Genomic DNA, 12,867 nt, shown 5'->3' on the forward strand with positions numbered 1-12,867 from the left:
TCTTTGTCAGTTATTAGATTAATTCCTAGAGATGGCTTCTTTTGCGGTGCCAGACGCGTGGAGGGAGGCCGGTGAACCAGTTGGTCTTTGGTTTCAATAATCAAATTAACCATTTGGTAGGCTACAACTTTTAGTCACAACTCTCGTGTAGAATGAAAAAGAAAGAGAAACCATTTACATAAAAGGGTCTAGGTTGTGTCAAGAAAGAATTAACTTTTTATTGTCGTTCATCATTGAATGGGTAACGCGTAAAGAAAAGAGGGAAAGACACTGAAACGCGTCAGCAATTGTGGAAAAAAATAATCGATTGCATAGGACTTTATTAGCATAGCATTTTCAATGTTATACCCATTTTGTTGTTCAATGCACCTTTCATCTACTATTTTGAACTTCAGAAAGAAATGCATGGGCCTACTTTCTTTTCTAGAGACACCAACAAAGGGTCAAACGGTAGTTATTTGACTTTTTGTTGCTAAGTCTTTCTGACTCCTTTGTCCGTTTATTTCAAAGAATGAAAGATCTATTTTGGCCGATGCCTTCATTTCATTTTCATGGTAAAAAAAACGGAGATAAATACTTTGAATGATAGCCTAACCCTCAAATTGACAATCTTATAGGGGCTCTTTTGAGTTGACCAACCCTACATATATGTGCAACATGTCAATTTATTTTTCATAGCCTCACGGCGAACATCCGTTTCAATTGATGCGGAAAATATAATTGTGCCTAGACAGACACAATTTTGATACACTCCCGTTAGATACTATTTCAGTGGAAGAAAAATAAACATTGTGCAACAAATTAAATGTTGCTACACAGCATTTTTTTTTTTTAGAAAGGCAAGAATGCGTTTTGAGAAATAGTGTGTGGACAAAACAGAAACGTCGACATGCAGGCTATAGGCACGAACTTGATCCAATGATAGAACAACAGGATCGGGTAAACACCTTACCAAAGACAAATTAGCCTAATATCAGCCTAAAAGGTCCGATGACTTGCTCACGACTTAGTTACTTTCATTAGAAATAAGTTATTGACTAAATGAAGAAAATAATTAAAGCAATAAAACGAATTACACCCCCACACCCTCCCTCCAGATAAAACGTATTCTGTGGCTTTACCTTACGGAATTGAAATAATATATCATAATTGTTCTATAGGAATAGCCTATACCCATCCATTATCTCCTATAGGAATAGCCTATACCCATCCATTATCTCCTATAGGAATAGCCTATATCCAATAATGGGCATTTAAGACATTTAACATTACAGGCCTACCATTCTGGTTTTCATTTAGACTGCTTTCATTTAGTTTGTTGAGACAACAAGAGACAATAACGTCGGCAGGGTTAGACGATGGCAGGGTTAGGATTAGGGTTGGACGGTGGCAGGGCAAAATAACAACAATAGCCCAATAATAGTAGTAACTATAATAATAATAATAAACAAAAAAAATACAATCCACCCTTCTGTAATAATGTTACATCATGCGTAATGATCCGCACTTCAAGCCAAGAAAGAGAGAGGGAATACTATCAGAAATTCTGCCTAAGGTATACTGTTGGTTAAAAGGCTTAAAAGCTTGGGGAAAATTGGATCAGAGAGAATCGTCACCCAACTTTCATTATTTCCAAGTGGTGTGATTGAATTAAAGAGCAAGACCGTGGTTAGAGAGGAGGGTGGATGGCGCGCGGGGAGGGGGGGTTGGGCTTGGCGCATAATGGTGTGGTATTAAATTCTAATTAGAGATGCAGGGGATCAATGATAGGGAGGTTGGACAGCGCGGGCCCCCAGTGCCAGCCCAATAGACTGATGAGTTATTGTCATGTAAAAGCGCTAGCAATAAGACCAAACGCTTTGCCATTGTCCAAGAGGAAAGAGCCAAGTTTATTATGAGGACTATATGCTCTAGAGACCTGAGGCTAGGCGGCTCTTAGGGGGCTTTTCATAAAACAGGGCGAAGCTCCTATAAAGGAGGCCAGTTTTGGAGCAGGCGCCGAGCAGTGCACATCTACCCACGGTCTAGCCTCTTTCCAAAACAGTCAAATCCAAGCAAGTCAATTCTCCCCATTTCATCTCGTGTCATTATCATTGTTTTTGTAATCAAATTTGAAGTTTAGATTTTTTTTCCTGGGAAGTGCTGCTCTCTTTATCCACTGAGCCTTTTCAAATGTATAAAATGGAGTATTCTTACCTAAATTCCTCTGCCTACGAGTCATGTATGGCCGGGATGGACACATCGAGCTTGGCATCAGCCTATGCGGACTTCAGCTCGTGCAGTCAAGCCAGTGGGTTTCAGTACAATCCGATCAGGACCACGTTTGGGGCTACCTCCGGCTGCCCGTCTCTTACGCCGGGTTCTTGCAGTCTGGGGACACTGCGGGACCACCAAAGCAGCCCATACGCCGCAGGTAAGCAACCGCCAACTTTATTCACCACTCCCCGGTCTGTACCCGGGTATATAGGACGCCTTGATTGCATTTGAAAATGGAAATGTGTTTAGTATTTACCAAACGAAATTTGCTTACACAAATGAAAGAATTTATCACGTTAGAAGCGATTGCAGGCAAGCGGTAATTCAGTTACGGGGTTACACTATCCCAGTCACACCCAAACCGCCAACAACATTATCTTAAGCTGCCAAAATGATAGGCATAATTTATTTACTTTGCGATGAGATATAAAGCTTCAAATAATTAGATAACCAAAGACTAAAGCTCATTATTGACACAGAATTGGAGTTACAGTAGCAACAACCGGTACGGATGGCAACATTATGACAAGTTTCCAAACTTGAACCCCAATATCAAAGCAAAGATTTGTTTATCATTACAGTTAACCACATTACAGTACATCACTGGTCTCATTTAACACTAACCCACAAGTATTCTAACAGATTATAGAATATAATAACAACATAACTCGATTTTCAACAGAATCATTCTTAATTCGGATAGATTTTTATCTGACAACTTTGTAATTACATGTTATCATATGTTACTATTACTCTACAGCTATTGCCGTTGCAAATACGTTTAACGTTGACATTTCATTCCCGCAGTTCCTTACAAACTCTTTACGGATCATGGCGGACTGAACGAGAAAAGAAAGCAGAGGCGCATTCGGACCACTTTTACCAGCGCACAGCTCAAGGAGCTCGAGAGGGTTTTTGCTGAGACCCACTACCCAGATATCTACACACGTGAAGAGCTGGCGCTCAAAATCGATTTGACTGAAGCCAGAGTGCAGGTAGGCTATGCTATCACCTCGTCAAAGTGTACCATCTTTCCAAACTCGAGTCATTCCACACATTAAGAACAAGGTACCCTACTATTATTGTGGGTTTTTAAAACATTGATATGGTTTAAAAATACTTTCACCAACATTAGGCCCATACAGAACTCATAGGCTTACACTGTTGTTTGATTATGTGTGAATAATTACACATTAGAGAGTTGTTTTCCGACGGTCAATGTGCGGATACAGTATCATATTGCATCATCTAATATTGACAACATGACTGGTTTCAGTCATTTACACATACAGTAGGACTATTTAATCTAATGGACCCGTTTTTCGTTTTCTAGGTGTGGTTCCAAAACCGACGCGCCAAATTCCGTAAGCAAGAGCGCGCGGCCTCTGCTGCTGCTGCCGCTGCCAAGAACGGCTCCGGGAAGAAGTCGGACTCTAGGGAAGAAGACAGTAAAGAGGCCAAATCTACCGACCCTGACAGCACGGGAGGACCGGGGCCCAACTCTGTCCCAACCTCTAACTGCGGCGGGCCCAGTCCAACCGGTGGCCAGGTCAACGTTTCCAGCGGAAACGGACAAGTGGACCAAGTGAAGACGTCGGTGGCGCCCGGCATGTGTGGAAACACACCGAGTCAAGGCTGGGCTTCCGCCCCGGGTACCATCACCTCCATCCCGGACTCATTGGGTGGACCGTTCGCCAGCGTACTGTCCTCTTTGCAAAGACAGAACGGAGCCAAAGCTACATTAGTAAAGACCAGCATGTTCTAATACAGCGGAGACCCACTGACAAAATCAAAACAAGAGAAACATGGTTTACTCAGGTGACTGAGGAGTGTTGAGTCGTGAAATGAGGGATGTTACAAGAAAGACTGAAGGACACTGATAGGCCTATCATAACCGCAGTTGTAAAAAGATGAAGATGACTACTCTGATTTTTTTTGCCTCAGTCCTTCCCGGTTATCGTCCAGTATTGTGGTCATTCTGCACTTATAGCTGTCTGGTTCAAGTAACCACAAACTGCTATGAGTCAAAAGCAGTGTCCCATCATAAGACCAGATGTCATCAAAATGTCAGACACTGTACAACTGCTTGTTTTGTTTAGGTAGCCAACATTCTGATTTGACTGAAGATCTTCGATATATGGAATGTCTCTGTTTATTATCGAACGAGACAGACTATTTTGTTTTTTCCTGATGCAACTTACTAAGTGTAAGTAGCCTATACACCACTGTTTCAGGGCTCGTGAAGAATTTCGTTTCTTTCAGTTGTTGACATCAAATGAACACCCTTATTTCCTCAAAAAAGGCACAAAGTACAAAAGTTCACTGCTGACAGGAATATGTAATTGTATTGTGAGTCTTTCTACAGCTGTGTTTTTGTGGCTCAAATTGTATAGTGTTAATATGTATTATTGTATCTATCCTATAGTTGACCTTAAGCCACACTCCCCAGTCCCTTTAGAATCACGAAGTCTTTTTGACGTTTTACAAAATTACCACTGGCGAATTTATTTTGGGTAAAAAAAGGGGAATGTATGCAAACAGTGTTATTTCACTATTATTTGCATGTCTTTTTGTCCGATTTTATAATAATTTCCCCCCATTTTGTGAGCATAATGTAACACGTTTTGTCCAGGATTTGAAAGTTATTTATATGTAGGTAATGAATGCTTATATTTAAGGAAATATTTCTACATGTGCACATAGTTTTCCAGGTGTACCATTGAAATGGTTGTTGATAAAAATAATCAAAGTTGCTTTGTCATGTTTTTCTTTGTTGATCTTTAGACAAAAAGGTACAAACAGACTAGGCTACTATTCTGCATGCATTAGATGTACAAAGGTTAACCAAATTCGCACAAATTACTATTCTTTTCTGATTCCCCAATCCATGTCAGATTTGGTTCTCACAAAAGTATCACATTGTTTAAAAGCTATTGTCATGGATTCTATTATGTATTACTATGTACCTCTATTATACAATTCACCTACACTGAGACACGCCTTTTTGGTGGCCGTGGCCCATTCCAAGGACTGGGCATTTACTTCAGCACCATGGATAGCGGCTTGCGACAGAACGCAGGCTTTGGGATAGGCGATACTTTCACAAAGGTCTGACTGTTCAGCAGTAATACAAAATAGGCTTCAACTTCGAAACAGTCGTGGTTAGCCTTTCCCATTCTCTGTCTGTCTTTAGCTGGCTAAATCCAGAAAAATACTGACCGTTTTGCTTTCATCCTCGTCGCAGCAAAAAGGCATAGGGCCGAATTGAGCTGAGTTGACTACATGCAGGTGCCCCACATTATTTCATTATCTTATAACTACAGAAAGACACGGACAAGCTCATTCATTCATTTATTTGTTACATTTTATTTATAAACATACAGTATGCTATAAAGCCAATGCATTTGAACATCACATTTATCTTTCTTCGGGTAATGTTCAGGTGAATATTACAATAAATACAGAACTTAGACGTAAAGTATCATTCCCAAACTATTCATCCAGCTAAGACAGGTATCGATATTTCTGACACAAAGATGCCCCCCTGCAGAGTATCAGCTGAGATGTATTAATTTCTTAAGTAAAAGTAAAAAGACAATCAGATCTGAAGCCTAAAAATATGGTAGGACTATATCAGAGAAATAAACCCAGACGAGACAGGGAAAGTTGTAAGCTACAAGTTGAGAATGGATCATATGTCTGAGAGAGTAGGCTATGGATTTATTTCAAGATAGCATTTGAACATACATTATATCCACCACTGGACCAATGGAGCGATTTCAGTGCCAACAGACATTTTATTTGTAATGCATGAATTGAATCACTGAATTCATAAATTGAATTTATGGTAAGTATTGCATTCATTGTCTGTGAATCAAGTTTACAAACCATCATTTCAAGTTAATCAAAGTTTCATATATTCAGCTTCAGCACTCTAAATTCAGATTCAAAACCTGAGACAACATCCTGGTACTTTGCCAACCAGGAAGGTAGAGGAGAACAGATAATCAAATGCTCACTCTGGTAAACATAAAATTCATGCAGTTTCTGAAGCCAATGTGGCATGTTGAATTTATTTTCTTCCTATGAATTTAGCTCTAACATTTTAACCGTCTTGGCTATGAGCTATTATGACCCCATTCCTGAAAGCTAAGACTCTCTGGAGCCTTCTGTTCCCTTCTATGATGAAAACAAACGGAGTTAGAAGAGTGTCACAAAAAAACGCATTTTGGCCCCCATAAGAATATAGTTGAATAGTCCAGTCATAGCCCTTCTAAGGATAGCCTTTCCACTCCCTATTAAATCTTGCTCTTGTGACTGAGTGGGTTTGAACAAGGTCTCCTACATGTCACAAGACTGTGTTAGCCCACTTAGCTAAAGCTGAATTCAACGATTACAAATTCAAAAGTATTACAATCAAATTCAAAATCCTAATACAAATTCGAAATTATGAAATTCAAATACAATTTCTGTTGGCACTGAAATTGCTCCATAGTAGCCTATAATTTCACAATTGACGTTCGAACTGCTGGCCCTAGTCTTTAGCAGCCAAATGTTAATCAAGTGCACCTGCTGGTAAGAACATTTTAGCCATAATTTCACAACGCAACAAGTATGCTTAATTTATATTTTTGTTGTTGAAAATGGGTTTCTATTGCTGAGCAATTACCAAAATCGTCATCACTGTCAACAGGGCATAGAGAGGCCTATATAGAGTCATTATAATAATGTCAAAACATTCGGATACACAATTTAAAAAAAATCAATGTCATCCTATTTTTTGTTGGGAAAGGCTGCTATTAAATATGTCAACCATATATCCTAGATACATTTTAGATTCCGTTTTGAAACTGGAAAGACTCACTGCAAATCATGAAATCATGAGAAAACAAGGTTTGGTAGACTGTGACATGAGTAAAAAATAAAGGGGAATATCAACAAAACAAATTGGTGGGGTGATTTTAAGCTCTCGTGCAGTTTCTCCTGCATTTTGGACAAAAACCTCCCATCCTACCCAATCACACTTAAAGGAAAACTCCATCCAAAAACGATAATTTGGCATTTGTTTCATTAGTCTATTGTTGATATAGTCTCAAAATGTTTTGCTTGTTAGCAAATAAGTTTTTAAAGACATGTAACATACAAAATACAGAAATCACCCCTATATGATGAATATGGCTGATTTCTGTATTTTAAGTGATATCTTGATAATGTTTTGCTTGTCAACAATCAAGTTGAGACTATATCAGCAATGGACTACTGAAATAAATACCAAAAGATAGTTTTTGGGTGGAGCTTTCCTTTAAGTGGACACCATCTTTGGGTTCCCTTCCCTTGAGTGTGCAATCACCTGTTTACCTAAGGCACGTTTCATGACATTCCAAGCGTGAAATTCCTAAAGAGAACCAGTTAAGAGTTAACGGAATGGTTTAGTACAGTAGCATGAATCCATAATGACGGTTGTTTACCTCCACAATCAGTTTACATGCATCAGTTCGCGTTATTGCTCTAAAATCAAGTACATCTAACTTTGTGAGCGGACATCTGTTTTGAGCAAAGAAAGAGAGAAAAGGATAACGTTGTCAGGCCGACGTGCGAAGTTACTGTAATGTAGGCCTATAGCCTAGTGACAGCACAGTATTTTTTTTTATTATCCAGTAGGCTACTAAAGCAATAGGGAAGAAATAAAAGATAAGACAGTGTTGGAGCTGCCTGGAAAGAAGATAGGCAGCTAAATGATTTAACTTTCAGAATTTAAACCAGAGTTTGGGTTAATTGTGGTTTAAGTGAAAATCGGGAGGAACAAAGCAGGCTTTTCTAAGCCTTTAGTTGACCATCGAGAAAAAACTCCTACAGATCTCAAGTCGGCAAAATGGAATACACTTCTATTACTTGAAACTTTCATTTTAAATCATGACAACCTTCTCTAGCAACCAAATTAGAAGCTTAAGTTACAAACTAAAGACTAATAAGGCCTATCTAACAACCTGGATACCAGAGAATAATTCAATTCAAATAAAGGGTATACTTTACAAACAAATATTTTGTCTAAGTGTCAAATTTGTTGGTTGGATTTCATTGCATTAGTGTTTTCATGAGTTTCCTATACTGTTTTGAAGTGATGGAGGCTGTTATACTGTATACACCATATTTACAGTATCAGAGCTCAGATTCAAAATGTCCACCATCCTCGAGGGCTTGTGGGTGCATATGGAAACGAGGAAGTGAGAACCTCTGAGCTGTGATCATACAGAGCCAATAGAATCAATAGGCCGACTATGATCAGTCGGACTAATATTCTATGCACACACAACTTTCCAATGTCAGGCATTATTTGGACCATTTCAATAAACCCGATAGGATGTGAATTGCAGACATTGCGAAAATCCCCACATAGGCATTGACAGACAAGACACATTCCACACATGTTGATTATATGGAGAAGCAGGAAGAAGGGAGACAATTTCTCTGTGTGCTTTCCATTGACCCAACGTTGTCACAATGTGGTTGGCTGGCCGGCTGCTGAAAATAGAGCAACAATACAATAAGGACAACCGTAAATTCTCTAATAGTTGATTATCATATTTAATGGGATTAAGGAAAAATACATGTATTTCTTGAGGCAATTGGGTACACAATACTCTTATATCCATTAAATTAAAACTGTGAAAAGGGCAATGAACTAATCAGTGTGTGATGTAGCTATTTATCATGTGAAAGCGAGGGAGACAAATGTATAGGTGTGTGTGAGAGTGAGTGAGAGAGAGAGAATGCAAATGTGTATACGTGTGTGTGCATGCGCGGATGTGATTTTGTGTGACTCACAACGGGAGCGGATGTAGCACTGGTGGCAGTTGAGGAGGCCGTTCCGGATCCTCACGTCTGTCCCCGTGGTGGTGTCACCCAGCTGTCCCTTACAGACCCCACACTGCAGGGGGAAGAGTGAGAGAGAGAGATAAGGGAAAGGAAGGAGGAAGAAAAGTACACTACATGACCAAAAGTATGTGGACACCTGCTCTTAGAACATCTCATTCCAAAATTATGGCCATTCCAATTCATCCCAAAGGTATTCGATGGGGTTGAGGTCAGGATTCTGTGCATGCCAGTCAAGTTCTTCCACACTGATCTCGACAAACCGTTTATGTATGGACCTCGCTTTGTGCACGGGTCATTGTCATGCTGAAACAGGAAAGGGCTCCGCAGTCCAATGGCAGCGAGCTTTACTCCAGCCGACGATTGGCATGGTGCATGATGAATTGAGGCTTGTGGGCGGCTGCTCGGCCATGGAAACCCATTTCATGGAGCTCCCGACGAACAGTTCTTGTGCTGACTTTGTTCCAGAGGCAGTTTGTAACTCGGTAGTGAGTGTTGCAACCGAGGACAGAAGATGTTTTACACGCTATGCGCTTCAGCACTCAACGGTCCCGTTCTGTGAGCTTGTGTGGCCTACCACCTCGTGGCTGAGCCGTTTTTGCCCCTAAATATTTCCACTTCGCATTTACAGTTAACCAGGGGAGCTCTAGCAGGGCAGAAATTTGACGAACTGACTTGTTGGAAAGGTGCCATCCTCTGACGGGGCACACTGAAAGTCACTGAGCTCTTCAGTAAGGCCATTTAACTGCCAATGTTTGTCTATCGAGATTGCATGGCTGTGTGCTCGAATTGATACCTGTCAGCAACGGTTGCGGCTGAAGTAGCCGAATCCACTAATTCGAAGGCGTGTCCACATACTTTTGTACACATAGTGTAAGACATATGCTTTGTTTGAATACTTTGAAAATGCATAATTCTGTCCTTCCTTCCTTGTAGTAATCACTGATCTGACATTGGTGAGTGTGCTAATCAGAGAGGATTGGAAAGGTTTAAGCAATATGGTAATTCCTTCACCTTGCCTTCTGATTGGTCGGGTGGGACATCTGCCATATTGCTTACACCTTAGCCTCTGAGTCCCCAACCACCAGATGTTCTGGTTTTCAGGGGAAATGGAAAGAGAGTCTGTGACGCGACTTCCGCTTTTGGAAATTAACAAGGCGACACTCCATCTTAACTCCTCCTCCACATTTACTGGATTGGTTGAACAGACAACCTCCCTATAGTTTTTTCTTCTTGTCAAGACCAGTACGTAGGGGATCTAGTTTCAGGTGTTTCTTTAACCCATGCTACGTTAGGTTACTTACACCTTATACCAGTGGAGGCTGCTGAGGGGAGGACGGCTCATAATAATGGCTGGAATGGACACAAGGAAACCATGTTTTTGATACCATTCCACTTATTCCGCTCCAGTCATTACCACAAGCCTGTCCTCCCCAAATAAGGTGCCACCAACCTTTAAAGATCAACAAGGAGTTTCTTGGAGCTTGGGTCTAGGGCTTGGATTGGAATTCACCATCAATTACATTAGTTACAGTCCTGTGGTTAATAACTGTGGATGGGTGTGGTGAAAGGGTTCTGACCTAACACAGCCTGCTACTAACTGTGGTGGTGTGGTGAAAGGGTTCTGACCTAACGCAGCCTGCTACTAACTGTGGTGAAAGGGTTCTGACCTATCGCAGCCTGCTACTAACTGTGGTGGTGTGGTGAAAGGGTTCTGACCTATCGCAGCCTGCTACTAACTGTGGTGTTGTGGTGAAAGGGTTCTGACCTATCGCAGCCTGCTACTAACTGTGGTGGTGTGGTGAAAGGGTTCTGACCTATCGCAGCCTGCTACTAACTGTGGTGGTGTGGTGAAAGGGTTCTGACCTAATGCAGCCTGCTACTAACTGTGGTGGTGTGGTGAAAGGGTTCTGACCTAATGCAGCCTGCTACTAACTGTGGTGTTGTGGTGAAAGGATTCTGACCGTAACGCAGCCAGCTACTAACTGTGGTGTTGTGGTGAAAGGATTTTGACCTATCGCAGCCTGCTACTAACTGTGGTGGTGTGGTGAAATGGTTCTGACCTAACACAGTCTGCCTGAGTGACACTGACCTTAAAGCACTGGATGTGGAAGTAAAGGCTGAGGGTCTCAATAATCATGGCCGCCCCTTTTCCCAAAGGGTGACCGCAACTGGAGCACAGCTTCTTACCGCTCACCGACCTGCAGGGGAGAACCCAGTTCAGGTTACTAGACTGACCACTGAGCAGCACAAACTGACTGACCGCAGTGCCAAATGAAGTATGGTCCAGTGGATATATGGTCCAGTGATAGTGAATGAAGAACTCAGGGATTGATGCTTTTAGATTCCTCAGATTCACATCTAGTACAGTATATTGATCTAAACATTTAATACAGTAGTGTGAGATATGGACTCAGACCTGTTAAGAGATATCAGCAATGTCTTCTACAGAGCTGACATGATACTTTTCACAGAGAAGCACAGATCAAACCTTGTACTTTCAGCAAGTTCAATATCCTTCTCAATATAACAGATGACAAAAGCAGCAGTGAGTGGCCTCAAGGAGCTGAGTTTGGCGCCCTCTGATGGCTGTACCTGTTTGGAGATTGAGGCATGTCGGATGGGCATGTGGTGGGTGAGTTTGATGGACTGCGCCCCATGGATTCAATGGAGCCACACCTGAAGATGAAAAGCAACATGAAGCCCTGCCTAGCAACATGGACATGATTGAAACCTTTAGTATGAATTGGACCAATCAAAACTATATGAGCCGAACAAACAATATTTAAGGTCCTATAGGTGAAAATACGTTGTTACCAATTACGTGGACCATACAGTGTGCAATACAGCAGCATTTGACAAATTCCTACTATAAGCAGTACGTTTACCAATACGTGTTCTTACTCTCTTGAACCACAAATAAGAATCTGTTTTAATTGGTTGAACTATAAAATCAGGGGACTTTTTTGTAAATTCCTAAATATAACACCTCTGTTGTCATTTCTCTATAAAGCCTCATCTTGACAGTGAGGCAACATGGGGCCACCTACGGGCCATCTGAGTAAAAGGCATGTCCGTGATGGAAGATGTGGTGAAGCATTAATAACAAAAAGAGAAGGCCCTCTGCATAACATAGTGAATATTGGCTTGAGAATGATAGAACAAACTCACACCCACACATGAACACACCGTTCCCCTCACCCCTAATCTCTTCTCACCCACACATATGCAGAGCCAAAGGGGTGTCCCGGGTGGCACTGGACATCCCTGACATCTGATTTGCCACGCCAAAATGTTATTTCGCTACTGGCAGTTTGATGCTGATTGACATCTCATTTCACCTCTTGTTGAAAGAAGCATTTTATGTTGACGTTCGGGGGCGCATTTTTCAAATCGAGGTTGAGAGAATATTAACGTTGGTGGCGAGATACAGAAGAAGAACATACAGAAGAGAGAATATTTCCACAGCTCCACAAGCTCTTTTCGCGATTGACGAAAGCATCATATTTGAAGTAAGTTTTAAAGTTTAGCATCGGGTTTAGATTTCCTAATCAACTTTTACGAAAGTTGAGTTGCTGTGTAAGTCAATGGAGCCAAAGGTCTAACGTTAACAGACAGCTAGTCAGATAAGGGAGATCGGTTCCCAATTTAGCCTAACATTATGATTACATATGTGCGAGTAATACACTCATATACAGTGCAGTAAGTTACAGTATACAAATGTTTAGCTAATGTGGG

At 41.1% G+C, this 12,867-nt stretch overlaps 2 protein-coding genes across 10 annotated transcripts in view; one reads left to right on the plus strand and one right to left on the minus strand.

The window, feature by feature from the left end:
• The first annotated feature begins 2,040 nt into the window (after nt 1-2,040).
• On the plus strand, nt 2,041-5,009 carry LOC139574479 (paired mesoderm homeobox protein 2B-like). Its single transcript, XM_071399103.1, has 3 exons — nt 2,041-2,413; nt 3,064-3,251; nt 3,590-5,009. The coding sequence occupies exons 1-3, from the start codon at nt 2,173-2,175 to the stop codon at nt 4,019-4,021; spliced, it is 861 nt and encodes a 286-aa protein (XP_071255204.1). The 5' UTR covers nt 2,041-2,172; the 3' UTR covers nt 4,022-5,009.
• A 589-nt stretch (nt 5,010-5,598) lies between these two features.
• Nucleotides 5,599-12,867, minus strand: part of LOC139574480 (LIM and calponin homology domains-containing protein 1-like) — a 143,031-nt gene continuing 135,762 nt past the window's right edge. For 7 of the 9 annotated variants that reach the window (XM_071399113.1, XM_071399105.1, XM_071399110.1 and 4 more), the window contains 4 exons: nt 11,725-11,808; nt 11,222-11,330; nt 9,082-9,184; nt 5,599-8,778 (listed from right to left, as the gene is read on the minus strand). In XM_071399113.1, coding sequence (XP_071255214.1) covers nt 8,753-8,778; nt 9,082-9,184; nt 11,222-11,330; nt 11,725-11,808 — 322 coding nt within the window. In that variant the 3' untranslated portion in view covers nt 5,599-8,752. The remainder of the gene's footprint in view (nt 8,779-9,081; nt 9,185-11,221; nt 11,331-11,724; nt 11,809-12,867) is intronic. The other 2 variants (XM_071399106.1, XM_071399109.1) reach the window with 2 other exon arrangements.

Source organism: Salvelinus alpinus, chromosome 4, assembly GCF_045679555.1.
Source record: "Salvelinus alpinus chromosome 4, SLU_Salpinus.1, whole genome shotgun sequence".
NCBI classification, from domain to species: Eukaryota; Metazoa; Chordata; class Actinopteri; order Salmoniformes; family Salmonidae; genus Salvelinus; species Salvelinus alpinus.